This window comes from Dryas octopetala, chromosome 2 (genome assembly GCF_963921425.1).
Source record: "Dryas octopetala chromosome 2, drDryOcto1.1, whole genome shotgun sequence".
In the NCBI taxonomy this organism is placed as follows: domain Eukaryota; kingdom Viridiplantae; phylum Streptophyta; class Magnoliopsida; order Rosales; family Rosaceae; genus Dryas; species Dryas octopetala.
In genome coordinates, this window is record NC_141367.1 from 30,704,531 (window position 1) to 30,730,144 (window position 25,614).

Consider the following 25,614-nt stretch of genomic DNA (forward strand, 5'->3'; position numbering starts at 1 on the left):
ATTTACGAGAGGTTAACGGAATCTTTTCCTGTTACATGTATACATAAACTTTTTGACCTCTTCTTTGTGTGTGGTTGATTGAAATTTATGTGAAAAGAAAATAATTTTGGGAGGTCACTCCTCCATAATTGGGTTAAGTCTTGAGAAGCTAGATTTCTGTAAACTATTGCTGGATTAAGTAAATTGTTTAGTGAGTTTTAGTTGAACTTTCATCCAGAGACCAGAGTAGACAACCATATGTTAAGGGAATTGAGAATTTGAGAGCTGCTTCACAAACTTGTATGGTTCATTTTGAAAATCAGATACCTGCTTTCAAGTGGCCAACATTTTGTTAAAATCTAGCAGTCAATCAAATTATTGGTACAACTGTAGTCGAAATAATGGGAGGAGAAAGTAGCCAGATTTGTTCATTTTTAGTAGAGCATATAAATTTGGCCCTATAGATTTGCATAACTTTTTCTAAATAGTGGTGTACTTTATTATTCAATAATATGAGGTGCTGAATAGCTTTAACCTGAATATTGACCTGTTTAGTCGCACATTGATATAAGTAATACTGATACAATACAACATTAAGCAATAAAAAGGAGTAAAGGACTACTTTCTTATTTTTGGACCTACGGAATTTGATGACAAATTATGCTCCCCCACATTGCCAAACAACTCTTTATCCAAAACCCAATCTTCTATCATTGCCTGAGCTCTCAATGGCTGGTCAGCAGGCAAAAGATGACCAGCCCCTGAAACCACAACATGGCTCAAACTCCCCCATTTTTGAACATACCCAGCAAGCTCTCCACCCACTTTCCAAACTTTTCGATCTGCCAACAGAAACTTGCCAATCCCCTCCCATTTCATGGTCTTGACCCAAGCCTCAGTAGAAACCACACCATCTCTCAAATCAAACTGGCCCTGGTACAACAAAACCTTGCTCTTCTTCACCAATAATTCGACCATGTATTTCACACTCTTCATCACATCTTCATGCAATACATCCCCCACCAAGTCACTGCATTCCTCAAAAGCCACTAACCCTTTCACCCCCAAAGCCTTCTGCACCTCCTCATGCCTCAAAAACTCTTCAACCAAATAGGTTTTATATGGAGCATTCTTGGTGTAATCATACAAAGTGGCCAACCCGGTCATGTTTTGCAACAACCGCAAGACCCTGTTTCTTGCATCCGTTGCTTCACTCCAATTGCCTGCTTCAACCAACCCCACTGCTTCCCACTGAAGCTTCTCCAGCTCACTCTTCTGCCTCTCATTGATCAAACCAGAGAAGTAAGCGTTCACAGCATGAGTAGCCACCTGAATTTCTGGGTCTGTCAGCCCATCTCCAATAGCAACACCAGCTAAATTCACTCGTTGAGACACAGGCAACTCAACATTCTTCTTCAAAATGTAGTACCCAATAGCTGGAACATACTTGCCTGCATAGCTCTCGCCAGTAATATAAATAGGCCGAGACTTAAACCTGTGGTCAAGCTCAATAAACTTGGTAATCGCAGCAAAGAGGTCTTTGGCAACTGAAAACTGGTCTCTTGGGATCTCTTTGAGCTTGGAAGCGATACTGAACCCGGTTCCAATCGGATTGTCAAGAAAAATAAGGCCAAAGATTCGGTTCCAAGAACCAGAATTGGGTTCGAGGGCAAGGGGTTCAGAAGGCTTTTTGTTAAAATTTACGCGCCAGGGGCCGAGCTCGAAGAAGTTTCCGATCATGGAGGAGCAGCCAGGGCCACCTTGAAGCCAAATGAGAAGTGGGGTTTGGGAGAGGGGTGAATTGGGGTTGTGAGCTTCATAGAAGGTGTAGAAAATTGCTGAGCCTGTGGTGGGATTGACTGGGAGGTAGCCTGATTTGGTGGGGAGGGCTTCTTTGGGGAAAAGAGGTTGTGATAGGGCTGTGATGTGGTAGAGGAAGAAGAAGAGGAAGAGGAGCTTGTGATGGTTTGGGGGTGTCGACTCCATGGGAGATTGGGAGTGAAGTGAACAATGTTCTTTGTTTGGTCTTGAACAATGTTCTTTGTCAAACATTGTTAATCACCATAATATGTAAGACAAACATGCTTACATTACACGTGGTGAGAATAGTCAAGCGAATCTTGAGGGTTGTTTTTTTTTTTTTTTTTTTGGCTCATAAATATTAGAAAGATGAGGGCAATTTTAGCATGTATAAAGGTTACAATAATTACTTGGCAAAAAAAAAAAAGTTACAATAATTAGACTTTCCTAAAGATAACTCTTCTCAGAAAAAATTATTGAGTATAATTAATAGTAATGTTACACTTATCACATTTTTATACCACAATTTCATACCATCTTACATGACATTCATACATTGGACACTAAAAATTAAAAAATAAAACCTAAAAAATAAAAAGAAAATATCATTCCAGTGAAGTAATGACACATTAAGTGAGATACAAATGTGGAAAAAAAAATATGGGACAATTAGCATTATTGTAATTAATATATCGTCACGTGATGTAACTAATTTAATGTGTAAATATATTATTAGATGACACATTTATACTTACAAGATATAATATTATAACATACAACAATCGAGTCGGTTGTTGGTTTTAAAAAATAGCCAAAATTTGTTGGTCGGGTGAGTTTGTTGTTTGGCCGATATAGGTCTGATCCGATCCATTTCAGCCTTACATATTATAATATATGTTAATTATAACATGAGAGTATATCGGTTATACAAAATAATTTTTATCGTCCAACATCATTGTTGTCTTTATTCTCTATACTCTATAGCCTCCATTTTTCGTGGGTCATATGCATATGCTTTGATAAAACTCTTTACAGATTTGCAATTAGAATCTGTACCGTGGAAACTCATTTTGCACATTGCCAAACAACCCTGTTTCCAAAATCCAGTCTACCATTGCCTGAGAATTCAATGTCTGGTCAGCGGGCACAAGATGGCCTGCCCGTGAAACCACTACATGGCTCAAACTCTCCCACTTCTGCACATACCCGGCAAGCTCGTCCCCATTCGCTCGCCAAACGCTTCGCTCTGCCGCTAGAAAATGTTCAATCTCCTCCCATATATTTCAAGGTCTTCACCCAAGCCTCAGTCGAAAGCACACCATTCCACAAGTCAAACTGTCCCTGTACAACAAAACCTTGCTCTTCTTCCCCAACAAATATTCCACCATGTATTTCACACTCTTCATATTGTCATCATTAAGTGCAACCTGCACCACATGGCTACAGTTTCTGAAAGCCTCTGACTCTTTTACCCCCAAAACTTTCTTGACCTTTTCATTGTGCAAAAAGTCAGTAACCCATTGAGTTTGTGGGTAAGGAGCTTTCTTTGAATAGTCATACAAAGTGGGCAACCCTGTCATGTAGTGCAACATGTCGACTACTTGATATCTCGCATTTGTTGCCTCTCTCCAGCGACTCTGTTTGGCCAGCCTAATTGCCTCCTGCTGAACCCTCTCCAACTTACTCTTCTGCCTCTCATTGATCAACCCCGAGAAAAAAGCGTTGTCAGCATGAGTTCCTACCTGAGTCACTGGGTCTATCAACCCATTCCCGATAGCAACACCAGCTAAATGAATCACATGCTGAGACCGGTCATCATGAGACAAGTAGTCTTCATTCTTCTTCAATATGTAGTAGCCGATTGCTGGCACGTACTTGCCAGCATAGCTCTCACCCGCTATATTTAGCGGGCGAGACTTGAACAACGGGCCAAGTTCAATAAACTTAGTGATTGCAATGAAGAGGTGTTTGGCAATGGAGCGCTGGTCTCTAGGGATTTCTTCAGTTGTTGAGGCGATACTGAATCCGGGCCCTATTGGATTGTCAAGGAAAAGAAGGCTGAAAATCCGGTTCCAAGTACCGGGATTGGGTTCACGTACAAGGTGGGGTAGTCCATGCGAGTCATGAAAGTAATTTACATGCCAAGGACCGATCTCCATGAAGTTACCAAACAAGGAGGAGCATCCAGGGCCACCTTGGAGCCAAATGACAAGTGGGGTTTTTGAAATAGAAGAGCCTGTGGTGGAATTGACTGTGAGGTGGCCTGACTTGGTGGGGTAAGCTTCTTTGGGAAACAGAGAGACTGGAAATGGAATACTATTAGTGGAGGCTGGGGATAAGGGTGGGATGTCAACAAGGAAGAATAGAGGGAACAGTTGAAGCAATAAGAACACAGAAATATAGATGAAGAGGATAAGCTTCAGAAGGACTTTTGGGGTCGTTGACTCCATTAGAGTTTAATTAACACCGATCAAGCTTCGCAGATGGTGATCATCGTCATATATTGCTAGGAATATTACATCGGGCGGAAAGTGCAATATTATTATTAACAGTACTATAATAAACAACAAAAAAATGCATCGGTACTTAGAACTTTGAGTCTTTGAACAACAGGTAGAGGATAGTCATGATTTTAATATTTGTACGCGTCAATATAATATGCAAACAATGATTTGTAAATTAGGAGTTCATCGAGTGACTTGTCAAAAATTTAATTAATAGAAGGATTTTTCAATCCCAAACCTAATTTTCCTTCATGATAATAGCAAGCTACTTGCCCGTATAAGAAGATCACGTACTGCTGATTGGTATTTTTTTTTTTGGTCAACTAGATGCAAAATATGATTTGTTGAAGAGAATCTTCAATAACGTGAAGGAAGCCCGGGAAATTAGGAAGACAAACTCAAAGTGGGACCTTATTAAAAGTTTTGGATTATGGTATCTTTCTTGGAAGATTGAAATTTGATTAATTAAATTGGTTATGTCTCTGATTTGATTACAAGAATTTGATATTTTTTTGTTTTTCAAAGGCACATAGCAAAGAAGAAAAATAAAATATCAAAGGACGACTAAATCAAAAGTGTTGAATTATATAAACAATCGACCATCCAAGCAAAAGTATAAACATAATATGAAGATATAAAGAACATTTGCAGAAATTATGGAACGGTGTAGGCCAGGGGGGTTCCGAACCATGGCAATATCATATATGGGCCCGGCCCAAGTTGCTTAATCTCTGGCCACTTTCCAGTCTCTCCAATTAGCCCAAAAGCCACACCATCTGTTTGATCGGTTGTCTAGCTGAAAATTGCATAAACTTTTTGGCTTTCAGGCACTCATTTTATAATCACCAATGCTATGGTCTCCAATTGTCAAGTATTCTCTTACATAAGGATCAGTATATAATTGTGTAAACTGTAGACTGTGACATTGTTTCTGGAATTTAAGAAAGAGTATAACAACGAAAAGTCAGTGGTGATAAATGTTATACATAAAAGACTAAATTTATGGACTATAAAAAGAGGCAACCACCCACAAAACAGGTTATGGGCCTAGCAAACAAAATAAAGGCATGCCACATGTAGCTATCTTATCAGAAGTATAATTCCATTGGTATGGTGGTGGTGGTGGTGCTGCTGCTGCTACAATCTTCTATGACAACACATTGACCATCTCTTCTTGTTGCCCTGCCATTCTATCTTCCTGCCAGGGTATACAAGACCAGGTTACTTAACAGATAATGTGCATTTACAAATTTTGGCCCAACTAATGAGGCAAGTAACAGTTATCACGACGATAATGTATTGCAAACAACAGAAAATTGCTACACACTTGCCTCGCGGTAGTGTCCATTTACAGTTACACACTTAGAAGCAGTAATGGTAGAACTCTTCAACAGGCTATGGGGACTATAATTTGGCTTATTAAGGCCATTCTGTATGGTTGATCCATTTTCACATACAGATTCAGGTACTTCAAACCCTTGGGACCTTGGAGGGCTCAGAATAGCTGCACGACCCACTGAAGCTGTGGTACTCTTCTTAAAATTACTATTTTGCTCCATAGCCTCCTCGTGGGACATACAAACTCGTTCCCTGTGAAAGAGAATGGCAAAACAGCATACAGAAAAGATGATAAAATTAAAAAGGCTGAGTGGCACTAGAAAAGGATAAACCATATTTTATCCAAAATTATACCTAGGTAAGGAGGCATGCTTCCTTTGAAGTGCAGTGCTCCTTTCACCTTTACTGTAGTGTTCCTCAAGATGGGCAAATTGTCGTCGAAATCGATCAACTCCACTGGCGAACACAAAACCTTTTTGAGTTAATATTCAATGATGGTTCAAACAAGTACAACCAGCTGAAGTTTAAAGGGAAACAAAATCAAAATATGGCTCATCATGGCATGGCGTATGTGCGGGCAGATGCACAAGCATATACATATGCGAGCATGTGCATCATCAACACAGGTAGTTCTAGTAGCAAATGCTGACCTTGGATACATGAAGCCAATATTATCTGAACCTTGAAGGTAATCATGCAGCATCTTCGGATGATACTCTAAAATCTGAAAGCTTTAGAATATACACCATGAGTAGATGGTAAGGAAAGAAGAAATTACCAACAAGTGCAGAATATCGCCACTGGTCATACCTCTCTATAAATTAGCTCTCTTACAGAATCTTTTGTCAATTTCCTCTTTTCAAACTCAAACTCGAGCTTTGAAATGGGTTGTTTAGATGGTTCCTGTTCCACATTTGCCAATCCATAAAAATATGGGTGTGCTAATGCCTGAAAAGAAAGCAGTGACCTTTATCAGGAAACAGAAATATATGAAGATTAAAAGGTTAAACATATGCAATAAGAAATGGAATTGTGGAAAACAGTGGTTTTTGCTAAAATCTTACCTCTTCAGCAGAAAGGCGATCTCTAGGATCAAATGCAAGCAAACCCTCAAGTAAACAAAGAGCCAATGGATCTGCATTAGGGATTTTTTGCGAGAGAGGAATTGATTTCTTTTTCCTCATGTTACTTAAATATCTTCTGGCCTTCTCATTCCGAATCTGCAGTCATTAAGATGATCCCACTTGGTGAAGAGCTTAACAAAGTCCAAAGAGGCAACCACTTAACTTTGATGTACAAGTTTTTATAACGGTATCCTAATAGCAAATGGAATTGACAGAGAGGTAACAAACCCTTGCAATAGATTCAGCAGAAGAAGTGCCAAGTAAATCAGTAATGAGATCCAATTGATGTACGACATTTTTCCCAGGAAACAACGGTTTTCCTGTTAGCATTTCTGCAAATATGCATCCTATGCTCCATATATCAATAGCAGGGGTGTACTGCAAAATACAGTTTACTAAATACTTAACCAGAATCTCAAAGAGTTTAGTTGCATAAGTAATTTAGTACAAATTATATAAATTAATAATTCAGAAATCCTAGCTGCACAGAGTAGAGCACACAAAACCTACATTACAGACAGATATTAGCATTACTTCCCAAACCAAGCCAGTATATTAGATAGAAGAGGTAATGTTGCTTATTTCAAATGATGCATGCCTAAATCATGCAATTAGTTACTTTTAAGAACTGATTAGAACACTCAAATTTCTCAGAGGCTCAGACTGAAATGGACAACGAGACCTAAAGTGAACCAAACTAATTACTGTAGAGTAATATGTATCAGCAACAAATTACTCATGATGAAATTATCATTGTAAACTGAATACCTCATAAAAATTGTGTACTTACCTTGGAGAAAAAGGAACCACAGAGTTCAGGAGCACGGTACCATCGAGTCGCCACATAATCCTTGGAAAAATTGGAATACAAATTTTAGCATTAACAAAAAGAGAGGAATCTAAAACGGCAATTCACAGCTTTTCCGCAAATAGACACATACAGTCCAAAAAATGGTAGATGGGGCATCACTAAACGATGGACGAGCAAGCCCAAAGTCACAAATTTTCAGTTTGCAGTCTGCATTAGCAAGTATATTTTTTGGCTTTAAATCTCGATGGAAAACATTTGCTGCAAAAAAAAAAAAAAAGGACAATCATCAGAGGCATAGAATATGTGAAACCAAAGGAACTTCTATGGTGGTATGATAAAATGGAGGTCAAACCTGTATGTATGAACTTCAGAGCACGAAGAAGCTGGTACAGGAAAAATTGATAATGCTCAGGAGTGAGATCATCATTTGCCTTTATAACTTGGTGAAGGTCAGATTCCATCAACTCAAATACAACATATATATCTTTAAATTCTCGTCTGCAAGGGGGCAGCATTATATGCTTTATTTCTACAATATCAGGGTGATGTAGCAGCCGAAGGAGCTTAATTTCTCTCAAAATTCGTGTGGCATCAGAGACATGCTCAAAGACATCATTGATCTTTTTAATAGCTACTCTCTCACCAGTGTGAGTATCAACTGCAGATGCAACAACACCATAGCTACCTTTTCCAATCACTTCTTGAATTTCATATTGGCTTGACTCACCATATTCTGTGAAAAATTCTTTGTCAAGCATATTCTGAATTAAATTAAGTCATAATTAGTAATCCTTCAAAAGTAAAATAAGGGCGGTGGCAATGTATGAGTAGAAGAGGAAACAAAAAATGGATGATAAGTGCATACTTGAACCGATAATTATAAAGTGATACCACCGTACATAAATTTAATATAATCAAACAAAAGTGTAGAGCCACCATCATAATCCACTATAAAGTTATAAACCAACACATGGGTACTGATAGGACAAGGAACATCTTATTCAGCTCGTTTATGTTGATGTGGTTTTCCTATGTGAGCAAAAACATAGAACTTAGAAGTTTTCCAGATGGGACTAATGATCTTGGCACTTCATTGGCATATCCAAAGCCTGAAGATCACTATCCATTATGCTAACAAAATCTAACAGAAAACTTATGTTCTTTCACATACTCTTAAGTTGCAAATTCCAAAGTATGAAATAGAAAAGGGAATCTGAAAAAGTTTCATGATTTAATGTTGCAGTTCAAGAAACTTGCTGGGTCCTTGTTATGGTACGAGTCAGAGCAGAGGCGCATGAAATGATTAAGCAGCTAAGCAGTTACAAAATAACCAGGAAATTTGAAGGTGCATACAATATCTTTAAAAAACAAAAAAAAAAAAAAAAACGAAAAAAGGGGGAAAAAAATCACTAAGAACCTTGTTGTATTTGTGATAACAATTAGACCACCCAGAATATGAGATTGCCTGACCCTCTCCAAATAACCCACAAAAGGATACGAAGGGTTGATGTGATCAAGGGTATGAACCGATCAGATGTATGTATATATATATATATGTGTGTGTGTATATATGTACAGCAGTACAGATTTGAACTTGTCACCATATGGGAGATCTTAAAAAAAATATATATATATATTTATTATTAATGAAAGGGAGAAACAAAAAAGTCAAAAATCTTAAAAGTGTATAGTTAAAAGTATGAAAAAAGAGAGAGATGAGGGAGAAGAATGATTCCAAAAGACCAATACATGTATTGAGTTGAGAAAAAGACAAGTTATTGCAACCACCGACTAAGCTTTGAGTCCTCAAAACGCGGACCTTATCTTATCAGAGATACATAGACGCAAAAGAAGAATAATAAATATAATTGGGTGCACTGCACAGTCTCTGTGTGGCTGACCTTATGATGGTCCATGGAGGCGAGTCTGGGATTGGTCCGTTCAGGGACCTTGATGGCCTTCAAGCCACTCAAGTCCAAGTCCACCGTGATCATCAGCTCCTCCTCCTCCTGGTCTTCCTCTTCTCGTCGGCGTACTTCAGTACTTGGTTGTTGCAGAACAACGTCGTCGTTTTGTGAATTGGCATGGTGAGCGGAAGAAGATGAACAAGTAGAAGTAGAAGAGAGACTCTGAAACCAGCGAAGAAAGCCTTCCATATCAAATGTGATGAGCGACCGGATCACTGAGAATCTTTTAGCGGAGCTTTTATCTGTACTATGTTTCTTGATTGGGAAATGTCACAGATCGACTCATTTGACGCTTTACTCTTTACACTTTACCGGTTCTTTCGTTTTGGCTTTCCGTTCGACCCACCAGGCGTTGTAATAAAACCCAATTAATGAATGAGTAATTGTAAATATTTCTTACTTATTTTTAGTTATTATAATCATTTTTTTGTTCTGATAAGATTATTTAAGAACGTTATTTCTACAAAGCCATTTCTTTTGTTATAAATTAACATCACAAACATATCTAATGCATACGTGTCCACTAGTCTGAAGATATGTTTGTTTTCTTACACTACTAAGATTGCCTAAGTTTGCAACAACAAAGCCATTAGTCAAATAGCCATCCAGCATTCATTTGTATGTCATTGGGTGGCTATTCTTTTTTTTTTTTTTTTGGGTCAGCATCATTGGGTGGCTTATTCATAAATTCATATACCTTTTTTTTTAAGTTTCTTAAACTACAATCAGTGGTCAGATCCTCCTGGAAAACAGCACAACTGATAACTGTCTATTTTAAAGGGAATCAGATAACTAACAGAATATACTAAAACAGAGTTACAAAATTAAACGTGCGACAAATTTTCAGTTTTTGGTCCTCATTGCAATTTCGGAGGCCTTCCTCTACCTTGACCTCGACACTTGAGTTACAGCTGCTCAATCTGAGGGGTCTGTGGAACCTCCTCAATACGTTCTGCATCTGATTTTGGTTTAGGATGCCTCCCTCTGCCTCCGTACTGTGGTTGCTGCTGCAGATGATGAGGTTGACAAGGCCTCTCTGTGCCTGGCTTTGGCTTAGAGGACCTCCCTCTCCCATGGCCCTGTGGCTGCTGCTGCTCCTTATACTGATGCTGAAGATCTGAGCGTAACCGAACTACCAAACTTGTTTTCTTGACCTCCCTCTCCCTGGTACTTTTTTGGTCACACAATGCCCTGGTACTTACATCCATATCGTTTTTAGGTTTAGGATGCATGCCTTGACGCTTTGGTGGCTGCTCCTCATGATGATCTTCAGGAGAAAAGGGCAACAATGCCCAAGTACTAACATTCATATCTTTTCTAGGCTTACGGGGCCTCCCTCAACTTCGCTTTTGTTGGCCTTGATGTTGTGATTGCTGGTGCTGCTCAAGTTGATGTTGGGAACACAATGATGCTGCCAGGACTGCAGCTATAGCAGTTTGGAAGGTCCTTGGCTCAGAGATGGCAGTTGACCCTGTCTTTGCTGCTGTTGCTGTGGTAAAGTTAATTCCTTCTCTCTTGCTGGTTTAAACGTTGGAGAGCTTTGTATAATTGGAAGCTCTAGTTGCTGCTCCAGTTCAAGCTGCTGGCTATCACAATGTAAACCAATAGAACTAGAAGTTGTTGGCTGGGAATGCAAACATTGTTTCTGGGTTTAATTGGTTTCATCTCTTTGCCCATAGACCTCTGGTTGCAGTTGATGTTGTTCCGGCAAGAAGTCCTCTTCACAAGTAATGTTCTTTTGCTGCCGCTGCTCCACCAGTTCTAAGACTTCCTTCTTTTTTTCTTCCACCACAACATCAGGAGATGCACCAAGTTGGGTCCTCACATTTTCACTACCACCGACACCATTGCAACATAATTCCAATATCTCAGTTCTGACTTCAATAATTTGCCCTGGGACTCTTAGTTCTCCAACATCTCTAATTTGTACTGCTTGCAACTGATATTGATTTTCAATGACCTCAATTTGTTGAGCTTCTGCACTTTGCCGCTCTTCTCTAGGATTATGTTCTTTTATCAATTCATTTTCACACACCCCAGCTTCAATATGTTCTTTCGTCATTTTTTTATTGTTTGCTTCTCCCTGATTATAATCTGGTTTGATGCATGCCAGTATTGGTTTCAAACTCCCTTCCACACCTAACTCCATGTTTGTCCTCTGCATTTTCAAACAGAAATTACACACACAGAATGTTGCCATCACCAAAAATTTACTATTGTGCTAATGATGAAAACAAAAAGTTGCCTGTAGCGACAAATAGCTGAAAAAGCCAAAACAAGATACTACCAGCAAATATCAAGAAAAGATGCACCAATGATGATATGAGAGCAGCATTGCTCAACAAAATTCAAACAGAAAGTCAAACAGTGTCACCAACAACAAAGATTTACCAGATAAGCAATTACAATTTACAAATGTAAAGGGAACCAAAGGCAGAAAACAAGCGTCACTAGCAGTACCTCAAATTGTCCCTCACTCACTTCCATTTGCTTTCTTTCTGCTTCACATTGTTTTTCAATCACTTCAAAATGCTCTTGCTTTTCTTCAGTAAGTCCTCTCATCACCTTGTTTTGCCCTTCTTCCCCTTTCTTCTTTTCCTCCATCCTTGCAATTGTTCGCTCTCCTGCTTCACGTTGTCCTTCAATTTCCTGTTCTATAGGTTCATTTTCTCCTCCACATGCTTCATTCTGCTCCCCTTCTTCCCCACGCCATCTACCTTGTACCCTTCCTGGCCCCGCTGCATTTTCCTTATCATCAACATTCTCAACCAAAAGACGGTACCTCCCACCATCCAAAGCCACAACCACCCCACTCTCACAAAGCTTCCTCAGATGATGCCTCAACAAACCCTCATGCGCTAATGGAAAATCCTCGTATTCCCTTTTGATAAACTCCGATATGGCCACCTCACTCGGCCCATTCTCCTCATTCAGCTCTTCTATTGCCGTCTGTATCATCTACATTCCCCAAAAAAACAAGCAAACAAAATCACTAAAAACAAGAAACATACATTACCCACATGGGCCACATCAAGAAATACGCTCTAAAAAAGTACTTTTCTTCCCAAGGCTAATCACTTGATTTTTTTTTTATTGTGAAAGCTAATCACTTTGAACTCACTAAAAGCAAACAAGAAAAGTACTTCCAAAATATTGAAGTCTGCTTTCAAAAACAATAAAAGTACTTTTGTTATGCTAATTGAAGTGGCAGTTACCGAAGCATAAGGGGGGTGAGTGGGGATGTCGATACTGGGGATGAGCTCTTGGAGGCGGCGTTCCATGAGGGACTTAAGGTGCTCGGAGTTGATGGGTTTCGAGGGTTCTGGAGCAACAACACGGGTCAAAATGGCGTCTCTGAGCTTGCACATTATGCGTGTTTGTCTTTCCTCTTCGAACTTTTGAGAATGAAGGTGAAGGGATTGTTGAGGTTTTGGGGTCGCCATTTTTTGGGGTTTTAGGAGTGGGAGGACATGGAATCGTATTCTGTGAGATTTCTGGTTTACCCGTACCGGAGTCGGCGTGGTTTTTACTTTCTATCTTTTACTTTTGTACTTTAGATAAAAAAGGAAAAAGAAATACTTTACTGGTTTATTACATTGTTTAATGCAAATAATGTTTGACTTACTCTGCTAAATTTAATAGTTAATATCATGGCCAAAAAAAAAAAAAAGTTAATACCATCAAGAAAAAGTTGTCTGAAGATCAAATTGCTAGGAAGTCAACATAAGGAGAAAGAGAAAGCCTAATATTTTATTGGTACCGTGGAGGCCAAGATAGAAAAATTTAAAAAATTTTCTTTTTTTTGGGTGTGAATGAAATTCTTGGATCAAACTCTCATGCTATGTGAGATTTCTTTAGACAGAAGAAATTCAAGTCCTAGACCCTTTTCGGTTTTTCCCCCATTTGTTTTGATACACTTTGCAATCGTCATTCTAGACAAAACCATTGAAAGCAACAAAGTCATTCCACAAAGATTTTATTGTTATAACAATGCAAAGATCTAACTTAAAGTTCTCTCATTATCATTTACAAAAAAAAGCAAGAGTCCTACTTGTACTTGATCTAAATTCAATGGGTAAAATGAGTTAACAAGATGGAGATAACTACACAAGCACACCCACAACATTCACCATTTTGTCGATTTACATTTTGCAGATAAAGCACTTCCGTCAAAGTAGGACTTGAAGGTTCTCATAACTTCCTCATATGTTGGCCTCTTGTAGTCCACTGCCTGTAATCAATAATCTCCCATAACTGATTATATCCATAAAACATAATGATGAAATTAATTAACTGGAAGGATAATTTTCAGTGCACCTGTTCAATAACTTCTTCAGGGCTAGCCCATTTCCACTCTGCAAATTCTGGATCAGCTTCCCCATTAGCTAAGTTGATCTCACTGTCATCTTTTGTGAATCTCATAAGAAACCTGTTGATTTCCGATTCGTTGTTAGGCTACATCTCTTATTTCCAACCATTCGAATACTCACATAAACATAGAGAATCTGGTAATATAACCGTGTAGATCTATTGGCAAAGAGCTTAAAGATAAATTTACACATTTACAGAAGCAAAGGAAGCACATTCTAACAACTGAAATATCACATCAAACAGGTTGGACCCTGTTGAACAAGCAAAAGTACACGAGAATTTCCATTTATTTAAATAGTTTCATCTGTCAGATGTGTAATTTTCACTGACTCAGTTTCTGATGGAATTTTTCACTGCAGTCTTATTAGGACTACATTCCAGACTTAAAACTACACTCCCTATTAAATATCAGTTTGAGTCAACAAGATATCCAAACATGTGATTCCACTTAGTATTGCCAACATGATACAACAATGAATGCAATATTATTGATGAAAGCTTGTAGTAGTAGATATCCTAGGAGAAAAATACCCTCTGCACGGTTCTCATAAAGAACCAAACACAGGGTAACTGCTAAAATGCTTGAAATATTAAGGGCCCGTTTGGTATCCTACTCAAATTTTTTTTTCAAAAATTAAGATTTTTTTGTTTAATGTGAGTTTTCAAAATCAATTTTTAAAATTTGAAAACGTGTTTAGTATGAAATTTGAAAACAATTTTTAAATTTAAAAAATGATAACAGCTAAGAAAGAAGGAAGTGTAAAAAAAAAAGAAAAGAAAAACGATGTTTTATCATTTTTAAAAAAAGATGTTTTTGAATTTTTTTCTAAAAGCTGTTTTTGAAAATTGTCTACCAAACACGTTTTCTTGACTAAACCTTGTTTTTTTGTTTTTGAAAAAAAAAATAGTTTTTGAATAGAATACTAAACAGACCCTTAAGATTTCTAAAAGCAATTTGAGAGTTTTCTTTCCTTCTGTTCTGAGACCAAAATGAAACTGGAAGGGAAAGCAAAAGAAGGACATGAAGTGTGTGCATGTGAAGGAAGAAGGACATGCCATTTTTGTGCTTGCCCATGCCATTCACCACCCCAGAGCCGATTAACTTTGGTCTTCACGGCAGGTGGGAAGTCATAAGTCAACCAATTCGGAACCTGTCAATACACAATCCAATCATAAAGGTGAAAATTTTGATCGACTGATATGCAACAGATTTTGACTATAACTTAAAAGCTTTGAACTCCATCCGAGGGATTACTTCACGATACACTGGAGTTGTACAACTTCAGTTTTTTCACAATGGTGAGAGTACAATTTAAAATCGAGTACAAAGAGTACCTCAAATATGGCATCACAAATTCACAATGGTTACTGACTACCTCTAAAATAAATCTTGGCCTGGTTCACCTTCTGTCTTTTTGTCTTAATATTTTTCCCAACACAAATCCTTTTTTTTGGAGTTCAGAGGTATCTAATAATTATTCATAAAGCTAAGAGTTTTTAAGAATGAAAAATGGGAATCATGACGTTACTACATAAATAAACATGCACATCCACAATGAGTAACACAATGGTATGGATTTTTTCCAGTTCTCTATACAAACCTGAGAAATAATTTCAACGGACTGTATCCCCGTCTCTTCTCGTAGTTCCCTAATAGCTGCAGATTTAGGTTCTTCACCATCTTCGATACCCCCCTGAGATTGAGGATCCAAAAAGTAAAAAAAATAATTATGAACTAAGCTAAACCGAAGGAATCCAACAAAACAGCAGAAATTGAGAATGCTCACAAACAAAGCAAAACAATTACAGAGAAAGTTCAACCTTTACAGTGTTCGACACTAAATTTAGACTTTGAAAGAGGCTGTACTACATCCAAGCATCCTAAATTTCCTCTACACACATAAGAGAACTGGACGCCATTAAGGTTTTCTGGCCTGAGCTATAAGTAAAGTTTCCGCAGATGTTGGGCGAAAAGCCATGTGAAAAGGGTTTCCATTATATAGCCATATGAACACAAACCAATTCTGAATGTTTTGCAAATGCGAGGAAGCCAAAGGTTTTAAGATAAAGAGACTCTTTTGGCATGTAGCAAATGTCCCCCAGGATGATCAACAATTTAAGCTTTTCGAGTGCACAAATCACGCAAACCATTCTGATTTCACATCAGTTACTATTTAAACATAATTCAGTTAAAAACGAAAGGTTTAAACAGACCATTACTCTTCACATATTCTACAATACATAATTTTAAGCCATCATGTGATAATTAATAGTGTTGGTACTTGGTACTACCTGAGGCATCTGCCATGCTCCAGGAACATTCAATCTTGACCCAACGAAAATCTACAAGAAAAAGCAAGGATCAAAAATCCAACAAGATAAAACAAACCAAATACGAATTGGGACCAAAGTGTCTTCAAAAAGCGCCAGCTTTTGTCACTGATCTTTAACATAATAATAGTGACAACAACAAAATCAGTTCACAGTTAATCGAACCCATAAACGAGACACGACCAAAAGGCAAATCAAATTAAAGAAAAGAATAAGTGGGTATATTGACAAATTTAGAAGAGAAACGAAGATGGGGGTACCAGATTATCAGAGTTAATGAGGCAAACGCCAACGTTGGGACGGTAACCAGGGGGCAGATCCTCCATTGCTCTGCTTGTTGTGTGCTCAGAGTTTGAGAAAGGCTCTCTCTTTCAACTTTTGAGGAGTAAATGCGATGACTCTCAGATATCAGAAATCAGAACCCACCCAAAGTATAAAGTATAAAACTAAAAAAGTGGGCTTTGTGGGAATTAGTGACGCTGACCATGACAAACTGGTGACTCAGACTCAGAGCATAGAGCTTGCCACTCTTATCCTGCACACCCGGCACCCTCCACCCATGTTTCGTCCTAATCAAAACTATTTACTATTCAGTCTTCCAGGTGGGCAAGGATTGGGTGCAACTCTCTCCTCATTTTCTTGCCATGGGCTCTTTCTTAGGTATGTCGTGTGGTTGACACCTGCCTTCATTTTTTGTTTTAATTTTGTCTCTCTATAGTTTTTAAAATCTAGATCTTTTACCGTGAAAATAAATTTTGGATTTGTGTGTTTAAATCGACAATAAATTAAGTCTTAGCCTAATGTGGAGTTGTGGACAACCCATTTCACGAAAATTGACTTTTTCATACTTTGTAGTTGTTCGTTCTATTGGAAAAAATTATAAAAATTGAATTAAAAATAAAGAAAATGGGAGAGAGGTAGAGTTTATGGTAAGCATATGAGGGCGGCCGCTTTGTAGCAAAACCTTCGGAGAGAGAAACGGGTAATGGGGAAGCTGATGATGACGTGGAGTTATAGTCAATGAGCGAACATGCGGATAGAAAATGTAGAAAAGAGCACTAAAAGACAAATCCAACATAAATTAGTGGGCGAGGAGGGGCGTTGACTTTGAGTAGCTGAGAGTCAGGAAGTGGATCCCCTTTTTAATATTCATTATCATTACATCTTTTATTATTTTTTATTATTATTTAATTACCGAGCAAGCTGTAGCCGCGAATATACGTGAAACCACTACAACAGAGGTCCGCGTCTTTAGACGAGCATTTCTCTCTCGACTTGAACGGGCCAAACTCCAGTCCGATTCTTACATAAATTAATCATAATCATACTTCAATCACTCAAAGTTATTAATATTAAACATTCTACAATACAGTCACTTACAATCACAGTCAGTATAGATTCATTTTTTTGCTATTAATTTTTTATTGGAAGTGCTCTCAACACAAACTAATTTTGTCACGCGAACACTTGCACTGAAGAAGTTCTGTATGAACATTTATATCAGTGCTTCGGTTCGGTATTCCATGTAGATTCGCAAAGTAAAGGTACACTGAGGGTATGAGCACCTAAATGGTGGATGCATAACACTTTTAAGTTTTAACGTGTTGGGAATCGTTTTAGTGTAGAGATTTTATCGTCTTAGATTGTGTGTGAGGAAAAAATTGGTGAATGGTTCTTCTCTTTTTGGTTACCCAAAAAATAAAAAAAAAGGGGAATGGATTAATATTTAAGAGAAACAGAAAAGGGGGGAAAGAGAAAAAGAGCAGGACCGCACGGGTCTTCTTAATTTATTGTTCTGAAGAAGGAAAGCAAATCAGGCACTTGGATGACCAGATAGCAGTGGTCCAGTAGTTTTTGATGTTCTAGGCTTATAGCTCGACAGATCATATCCAAGAGAATGAATTAAAGCCAGTAGCAACTAACACTTTACCTGCAGAAATTTTTTTGACAAGAATTAGTCCACTTACTCCCAATCATTTAAGTGTAAAGTCTTTCCATTTCCAAATGACTTGACCAGTCAGAATGTTGAAGACTGGAAGTTGATGTTTATATTGTCTTGAATCAATTAGGTGTCTGATACCTATTTTAGAGGAAGGATGGTTACTTGGTTAGCAGTACAATCATATTTTCAGCATCTTCCTCTTGTTTTCTTTGCTAAATTTATATTCCTTGAAGCCACATTCACCAATTCTGTGGGTCAGAATTTCAACACTTCATGCATTGCTCAATGATATATAAATATATAAAAGAGGCATGCATGGCCATTGAGAGATATTAACTGATGATTAGTCAATGAATTCAGAGGTAGTGTTGACTATTGAGAGATATTCCTTGTGTTATTGGGATTCATAGTAAAACAAATTTTGTTATTCAGTAAACAGCATCAGTTGGAGGCTTCAAAGAAATAACAGAGAATATAATCTAGAGAAGTTTGTAACCTGACACTGACAGTTTATTATTTGCAGAAAAGATATTCAATAACAATACTGATTCTACTTGAAGAACTAAGAAGCTTGTAGGTCTTCAGAGTATATATGCAGGCTAATAAACTTTTGTGGACTTTTGGATGGCTACTTATTACAAAAAATTAGTTAAAATAACTTTTGAAGGGGAGGGGTGAGAGGAAGTCAATCCTCTTTACTTATAAATAGCATCCAATTAAAGCTGATGAGTTTATAGAGGGACAATGGCTAGCAGCAAAGCCTCCTTTCAACTTCTTTTACTTGCTTTCCTAATTCTTCTTTTAACTGAATATTCTATTTTCCTTGAAGCCAAATCAATGGCCAACTCCAGTGTTGAGAATTTCAAAGTGGGTTGCATTGAGGAGGAGAGGAAGGCCCTCCTTAAATTCAAACAAGGCCTTGAAGATCCTTTAGCTCTGCTTTCATCTTGGGTTGGGGAAGACTGCTGCAAGTGGATTGGTGTAGGCTGCAGCAACCAAACAGGCAATGTTATCAGGCTTGACCTCAGCAACCGGCCGCCAAATTTTTATTTTGGAGAAGCTAACTCAGAAACTCCTAGGTGGCCATGCTTAGGTGGTGAGATAAGTCCTTCTTTGCTTAACTTGACATATTTGAATCACTTGCATTTGAGTTACAACCATTTCCATGGAATTCCCATTCCAAATTTCATAGGTTCATTCAAGAAATTGAGGTACCTTGACCTCTCCTACTCATCTTTTGGAGGAATGGTCCCTCCTGATCTTGGCAATCTCTCAAACTTGCTCCATCTTGATCTCACTTCTGGTTCATTATTATTACATCCTTGGGTTTCAGATGTGAATTGGCTCTCTGGTTTCTCTTCCTTGCAATACCTGGGTTTGGGAGGCATGAACCTTAGCAAGGCAACAACTCATTGGCTACCTTCTGTGCATATGCTTCCTTCACTTCTAGAGTTGCACTTGCCCTTCTGTGAACTCCATGACCTCCCTCAATCACTTCCATTTGTAAATTTTACATCACTTTTGGTCGTTGATCTATCATTTAACTACTTCAACTCTTCATTACCTCAATGGCTATTCAACATTAGTACCCTTGTGAAACTAGGACTCATTGATTGTGGAATTACTGGCTCCATTTCCCAAATTGCATGGGGAAACCTTTGCAGCCTGCAGACTTTAGTTATATCAGTCAATTTGATAAGTGGGGAAATAAAGGAATTTGTTGATGCTTTATCTGGATGCAGTAATATAAGCTTAGAAACATTAGACTTGGGTATGAATAAACTTAGAGGGAGTTTGCCTGATTCTTTGGGATCCCTGAAACATTTGGAAACTCTCTCTCTCTCCTATAATGCATTCTCTGGTCCATTCCCTATGTCATTTTTTTAATCTGTCACATTTGAGGGCACTAGACCTTTCCTCCAACCTGATGAGTGGCACCATCCCTGAGAGTATAGGACAACTTACAAAATTAAATTCATTGCTTCTCTTGGATAATCAATGGGAAGGGGTGATGTCTAAAAGCCATCTTCATAATCTCTCTAGATTGGAACATTTTTCTTTGTCCTCTAAATCTTGTGTTTTCGATGTGGGACATGATTGGATTCCTCTCTTCAGTCTAGTGTCCATAGAAATCAGGGACTGCCTATTGAGTTCTTCCTTTCCTGCTTGGCTGAAAACTCAGAAAGAAATTTCTTTTATGGTACTCACAAGCCTTACAATTTTCAATACAATACCAGAGTGGCTGTGGAAATTTTCAAAAATTGTCCTGTTAGATCTCTCCAACAATCACTTAAGAGGAGAGCTTCCTCTGTTAATAAGTTTCAATTTTGGAGCAATCATCGACTTGGGTTCCAACTTCTGAGAGGGTTCACTTCCACTCTGGCCAAATGTGACAGAGCTCTACTTGGGGAACAACAAATTTTCTGGACCGATTCCCTTAAACATCGGCATAGAAATGTCATGGTTGAACAATATAGATCTATCCAAGAACTGTCTAAATGGTAGCATTCCACCTTCCATTAGTAGAATGAAAAATTTGGCTTCTCTGGTCTATCCAACAATTATTTATCCGGAAACATAGCAGTTCAATGGAAAGGTTTGCAAAAACTGAGGCTCTTAGACTTGTCCATAAACAATCTTTCTGGTACCATTCCAAGCTCCATATGCTCACAACTTTCACTTGTCTGGTTGAGATTAAGCGGCAATAATCTTTCCGGGGAGCTCAATCCATCCTTGCAAGGTTGTGCAGGACTAATTACACTTGATCTTGGGGGGAACAGATTCTCTGGGACAATAACCAAATGGATTGGAGAAAATCTAACCTTTATCTCATATTTACTCCTAGGAGCCAACATGTTCACTGGAAGCCTTCCTGAACAACTATGTCAACTGTCCCAACTTAAAGTTCTAGACCTTTCTCATAACAATATATCAGGTCCTATTCCTAAATGTCTGGGCAACCTTGATGCCATGAAATCTGTGGGTACCTGATGAGAACCCCATACAATTAATAGTTTAATTTACTTATTGTTATGTCTTTCCTTTACTTCAATTTCCAAGTAGGATTTATCATTGCCACGTGTTGGCTTTTTATTGGTTGTGTTGACTCACTATTGGACTGGGTATTTGCTATATTAGGCTGTAATCAGAATTGCTGAGTATGAATGAAAACATTAGTCTATTTCTTCTCTGTTTTTTTTCCTCTTCTTTAGCTTAGGGTCTCAGTAAGTGGTATCAGAGCTCCCGATCATGGGGTCGGAGCTACCTGCGCCGCCGGATCTCTCTCCTCTCGAGCTCGCTTTCCGAGCTCATCAAGATCGCACTACATCGGAACTTCAAGAGTTGCGTGAGATCGTCGTCCGTTTGTCTTCCAAACAGGATGAATTCCGTTCAGATTTTCTCGAGGAGCTCCGCCAGGTACATCGCGGGCCCAAATCCCCGATGGATGGGCCGCTTCCACTCTTCGGTTCCTTCTCCGGCCCTGTTTCGCCTCATGGATCTGCTCCTCTGGATCCAGTTCCGCACTCGACCTCAACTCACCATCACCGTCCACTGTCCTCTTCAGCTGTATCGGTGACGACCCTCCCGCCTCTCCCCTCGCCCTTGCCGGCCTTTCACAGCCCCACCACAACCCCCACTTACACACCAACCCACCCATACATCCCATCCCTTTTTCCCTACCCAAATCATGGTCATCTGTACCCATACTCTCCGCCCAACTCTTCTCCCCTCCCACACCCCCCAAATCCGTCTCACTATTCTACTGGGCCCCATCACCATTCACACCCCGACTCTTTCCAACCTTGGATGCGCCATGTGCGCTTGGAATTGGATCGTTTTGCTGGGGAGGAACCAATTGATTGGCTAACCCGGGCTGAACAGTTTTTTGATCATTATCAAGTTCCAAATGATCGGAAAGTAGGCATTGCAGTTATGCATTTGGTGGGTGACGCAGCAGCGTGGTGGCGTTGGTATCGACCTCGCTTTCCACATGATTGGCCTCGGTTCTCTGAGATGTTGCTCAAACGGTTTGGGCTTCATGATTCATTGGATTGTCAGGCACGGTTAACTCGATTATGCCAAGAAGGCACGGTTGCCGAATATCAATCTGAATTCACCAAACTGGCTTGTCGAGCAACCGATATTTCAGACGAGCTTCTGGTTGCTTGTTTTGTGGGTGGTTTGCAAGAAGACATACGTGTTGATGTTCGAGCGCAGCGGCCTCGTTCATTAATGGCTGCCTTTGACCTTGCTCGGGTGTATGAGGAACGACATACCGGTCGGCGTTTACTGTCTCGCGTATCTAATTCTCAGTCACGCCCAACTTTTGCTCCTCCCTCCACTAGATTGACGTTACCTGCACCACCCTTGCATTCCCGACCTCCTCCACTTTACACTCAAAAGGCTCCAACGCCTCCTATTTCAAGTGGTCGTCGATTATCACGAGCTGAGTATATGGACAAGCGTGAGAAGAACCTTTGTTTCTTTTGTGATGCTCCGTATACAGTGGGTCATCGCTGCAAGCGCGGTCAACCAAGCCAGGTTCTTCTACTAGACGGAATGGAGGATTACACTGTGGATTCTCCAGAGTCCCCGGTGGAGCTTGAAGCACCAGTAACCGATATAGTGGATGAGGTTGAGCCCAAGATCAAATTACATGTTATCAATGATGCTAGCAAGCCAGAAACAATGCGTCTCTTTGGTTTCATTGGTAAGAAACAAGTACATGTGTTGATAGATTCTGGAGCTACTCATAACTTCATACATCCCACACTTGTTAAGCATGTGCACCAGCCAGTAAATACTGAGGTTTCTTTATGTGTTACTGTTGCAAGTGGTTCTTCTATGCGCACAAGGGGTCATATTCCTGAGTTATTGCTGCATTTACAGGGATTTGAATGCTCTACAGATTTTTACGTCCTTCATGTTACTGGTTGTGAGGTTTTGTTAGGCACTAGTTGGTTAAAAACTTTGGGAACAATAGCTTGGAATTTTGAGAAGTTGACAATGCAGTTCTCCACAAGCCAGGGTACATATTCCTTGCAAGGTTTGTTGCCTATTGGAGCCTCTTGGGTTAGCTGCCAAACAATGTCTCATCTATTGGTTGGGGAGAAACAAGCTTTTTTGGCTCAGTTGCAACCCATGACACAGGAGCCAATTCCATTATCTATTCCCTTTGTAGTTCGTCAATTATTGGCTGACTATGAAGATATCTTTGAACATCCTACTTCCCTGCCCCCTACACGTATACATGATCATCGAATACCCTTACTTCCTGGAACTTCGCCTATTAACGTGCGGCCCTATCGATACCCTTATTTTCAGAAGAGTGAAATTGAGAAGATTGTCAAAGAACTTTTAGCATGAGGGGTTATCAGGCCAAGTGTAAGCCCTTATTCATCTCCGGTGTTGTTGGTTAAAAAAAAGGATGGCACTTGGAGGATGTGTGTGGATTATCGGGCTTTAAATTCGGCAACAGTGAAAGATAGGTTTCCCATTCCGGTCATAGATGAATTGTTAGATGAGCTTCATGGTGCTACAGTGTTTTCAAAATTGGATCTTCGGTCTGGGTACCATCAGATTAGAATGCATTCTGAGGACATAGAAAAAACAGCCTTTCGTACACACGATGGGCACTTTGAATTTCTGGTTATGCCATTTGGTTTAACCAATGCTCCTTCCACTTTTCAGTCACTTATGAACGACATATTCCGTACTTATCTTCGTAAATTTGTTCTTGTGTTTTTTGATGACATCTTGGTTTATAGCTCTTCTATGCAGGAGCATCTCAACCATTTAACTATTGTCTTGAACACCATGAGGCAGCATGAGCTTAAAGTCAAGCAAAGTAAATGTGTTTTTGCTGCTACTTCAGTAGAGTATTTGGGGCATCTGATTTCTGGCCAAGGAGTTGCAGTCGACCCCACCAAAATTGAAAGCATTGTCAATTGGCCAAGGCCTACCACTTTAAAAGGCTTACGGGGATTTCTTGGTCTCACGGGGTACTATAGGAAGTTTGTGCGACATTATGGACTCATTGCGCAGCCACTAACAAATATGTTAAAGAAAAATGGGTTCAATTGGTCTCCAGCTTCAGAATTAGCATTTGAGCAGCTCAAAACTGCCCTCTCCACCACTCCGGTGTTAGCCATGCCGGACTTTACAAAGGAGTTCTCTGTTGAGTGTGATGCCTCGGGTGTAGGAATTGGTGCTATACTGTCACAAGGAGGCCATCCTATAGCATTTTTGAGTAAACCATTATCGCAGCGTCATCAAGCTCTCGCGGTGTATGATAAAGAGATGCTTGCTGTTGTGTATGCAGTGCAAAAATGGCGTCCATACCTATTGGGTCATCATTTCCGCATTCTCACTGATCATAGGACAATTCAACACTTCTTGAACCAACGAATCACCACACCAGATCAGCAAAAATGGCTTGTGAAGTTGTTGGGATATGATTATTCAGTCCATTATAGACCTGGCTCTCACAATAAAGGCCCAGATGCTTTGTCTCGTCAATCAGAACTAATGGCCATCACCGGGCAGTCTAGTCCTCTTTGTGATGCTATCAACTTGATCCAACAAGATACACTCACTGATCCTTTGAGCTTGGATACCATTCAGTCACTTCGAACAGGACAACCAGTTAAGAAAGGATTTTCCTTACGGAATGACAGCTTGTTACTTTACAAAGAGAGGATTTTTGTGCCTTCCTCTTCAAGTTGGAGGAATAAATTGTTATTAGAATTTCATGGAGGAACTACTGGAGGTCATTCTGGTTATCTTCGAACTTACAAACGTTTAACTCGCAGTTTCATGTGGCCTGGTATCAAACGTGATGTGAAGACATTTGTGGCTGAGTGTGATACATGTCAACGTCACAATTATGAGGCTATTCTTCCACCTGGTTTATCACAACCTTTGCCCATTCCAGAAGGAGCTTGGCTGGATATCTCAATGGATTTCATAGAAGGTTTACCGAATTCAGCTGGGAAGAATGTAATTTTGGTGGTGGTTGATCGTCTCACCAAGTATGGTCATTTTTTACCTCTCTCGCATCCGTATTCCGCCAAACAAGTGGCTTCTCTATTCATTCGGGATGTGTTTCGTCTCCATGGCATGCCGAAAACAATTGTAAGTGATCGTGACCCTATCTTTTTAAGTCATTTTTGGGAAGCTTTTTTTAAGGCACAAGGCACTCAATTATGTCATAGCACAGCATACCACCCACAATCTGATGGGCAAACGGAAGTTCTTAATCGTACTCTAGAGCACTATTTACGCTGCTTTGTGGGTGACAAACCCTCTACTTGGACAGCAGCTATTCCTTGGGCTGAGTGGTGGTACAACACCACCTTCCATTCCTCCATAAAAATGACCCCATTTCAAGCCTTATATGGGTATCTACCTCCTGCCATTACTACTTATCTTCCAGGGACGACTGCTG

General features: G+C 39.4%; 4 protein-coding genes and 1 pseudogene across 6 annotated transcripts; all 5 read right to left on the bottom strand.

Annotated features, from left to right (window-relative positions):
• Positions 1 to 388: 388 nt before the first annotated feature.
• Positions 389 to 2,074, bottom strand: LOC147295586 (serine carboxypeptidase-like 50). Its single transcript, XM_086232445.1, has one exon. The coding sequence runs from the start codon at positions 2,029 to 2,031 to the stop codon at positions 598 to 600; it is 1,434 nt and encodes a 477-aa protein (XP_086088571.1). The 5' UTR covers positions 2,032 to 2,074; the 3' UTR covers positions 389 to 597.
• Positions 2,075 to 2,735: 661 nt separating this feature from the next.
• On the bottom strand, positions 2,736 to 4,229 carry LOC147295587 (serine carboxypeptidase-like 50 pseudogene; annotated as a pseudogene).
• A 619-nt stretch (positions 4,230 to 4,848) lies between these two features.
• On the bottom strand, positions 4,849 to 9,980 carry MPK17 (MAP kinase 17). Of its 3 annotated transcripts, none has more exons than XM_086234578.1 (11): positions 9,458 to 9,980; positions 7,909 to 8,317; positions 7,687 to 7,814; positions 7,536 to 7,595; positions 6,974 to 7,123; positions 6,686 to 6,841; positions 6,432 to 6,569; positions 6,272 to 6,345; positions 5,976 to 6,077; positions 5,615 to 5,873; positions 4,849 to 5,481 (listed from the first exon to the last, which is right to left on the bottom strand). In XM_086234578.1, the coding sequence occupies exons 1-11, from the start codon at positions 9,710 to 9,712 to the stop codon at positions 5,431 to 5,433; spliced, it is 1,782 nt and encodes a 593-aa protein (XP_086090704.1). In that variant the 5' UTR covers positions 9,713 to 9,980; the 3' UTR covers positions 4,849 to 5,430. The 3 variants fall into 3 exon arrangements, with proteins under 3 accessions (XP_086090704.1, XP_086090705.1, XP_086090706.1); XM_086234579.1 differs by lacking the exon at positions 9,458 to 9,980 and adding an exon at positions 8,974 to 9,287; XM_086234580.1 differs by lacking the exon at positions 9,458 to 9,980 and adding an exon at positions 8,974 to 9,285 and having other exon boundaries at positions 7,909 to 8,289.
• A 273-nt stretch (positions 9,981 to 10,253) lies between these two features.
• Positions 10,254 to 13,094, bottom strand: LOC147295589 (uncharacterized). Its single transcript, XM_086231274.1, has 5 exons — positions 12,739 to 13,094; positions 11,984 to 12,481; positions 11,179 to 11,681; positions 10,707 to 10,855; positions 10,254 to 10,640 (listed from the first exon to the last, which is right to left on the bottom strand). Exons 1-5 carry the CDS (start codon positions 12,964 to 12,966, stop codon positions 10,429 to 10,431), a joined length of 1,590 nt encoding a protein of 529 aa, XP_086087400.1. The 5' UTR covers positions 12,967 to 13,094; the 3' UTR covers positions 10,254 to 10,428.
• Positions 13,095 to 13,486: 392 nt separating this feature from the next.
• On the bottom strand, positions 13,487 to 16,796 carry NUDX25 (nudix hydrolase homolog 25). The gene is made up of 6 exons (XM_086231929.1): positions 16,486 to 16,796; positions 16,187 to 16,237; positions 15,496 to 15,588; positions 14,951 to 15,045; positions 13,841 to 13,952; positions 13,487 to 13,754 (listed from the first exon to the last, which is right to left on the bottom strand). Exons 1-6 carry the CDS (start codon positions 16,549 to 16,551, stop codon positions 13,650 to 13,652), a joined length of 522 nt encoding a protein of 173 aa, XP_086088055.1. The 5' UTR covers positions 16,552 to 16,796; the 3' UTR covers positions 13,487 to 13,649.
• Positions 16,797 to 25,614: the final 8,818 nt, after the last annotated feature.

Excerpts from the sequence above, each read along its gene's own strand:
- LOC147295586 (XM_086232445.1), bottom strand. The coding sequence starts at position 2,031 with ATGTTTGACAAAGAACATTGTTCAAGACCAAACAAAGAACATTGTTCA.
- MPK17 (XM_086234578.1), bottom strand. The coding sequence starts at position 9,712 with ATGGAAGGCTTTCTTCGCTGGTTTCAGAGTCTCTCTTCTACTTCTACT. Across the intron at positions 6,570-6,685 it reads ATCGCCTTTCTGCTGAAGAG|GCATTAGCACACCCATATTT; the intron begins GTAAGATTTTAG and ends CTTTCTTTTCAG. Across the intron at positions 5,482-5,614 it reads TAAATGGACACTACCGCGAG|GAAGATAGAATGGCAGGGCA; the intron begins GCAAGTGTGTAG and ends ATACCCTGGCAG.
- LOC147295589 (XM_086231274.1), bottom strand. The coding sequence starts at position 12,966 with ATGGCGACCCCAAAACCTCAACAATCCCTTCACCTTCATTCTCAAAAG. Across the intron at positions 12,482-12,738 it reads CTCACCCCCCTTATGCTTCG|ATGATACAGACGGCAATAGA; the intron begins GTAACTGCCACT and ends TGGGGAATGTAG. Across the intron at positions 10,641-10,706 it reads TGTAAGTACCAGGGCATTGT|ATCTTCAGCATCAGTATAAG; the intron begins GTGACCAAAAAA and ends GGTTACGCTCAG.
- NUDX25 (XM_086231929.1), bottom strand. The coding sequence starts at position 16,551 with ATGGAGGATCTGCCCCCTGGTTACCGTCCCAACGTTGGCGTTTGCCTC. Across the intron at positions 15,589-16,186 it reads GAGCATGGCAGATGCCTCAG|GGGGGTATCGAAGATGGTGA; the intron begins GTAGTACCAAGT and ends CCTCAATCTCAG. Across the intron at positions 13,755-13,840 it reads CTGAAGAAGTTATTGAACAG|GCAGTGGACTACAAGAGGCC; the intron begins GTGCACTGAAAA and ends TATTGATTACAG.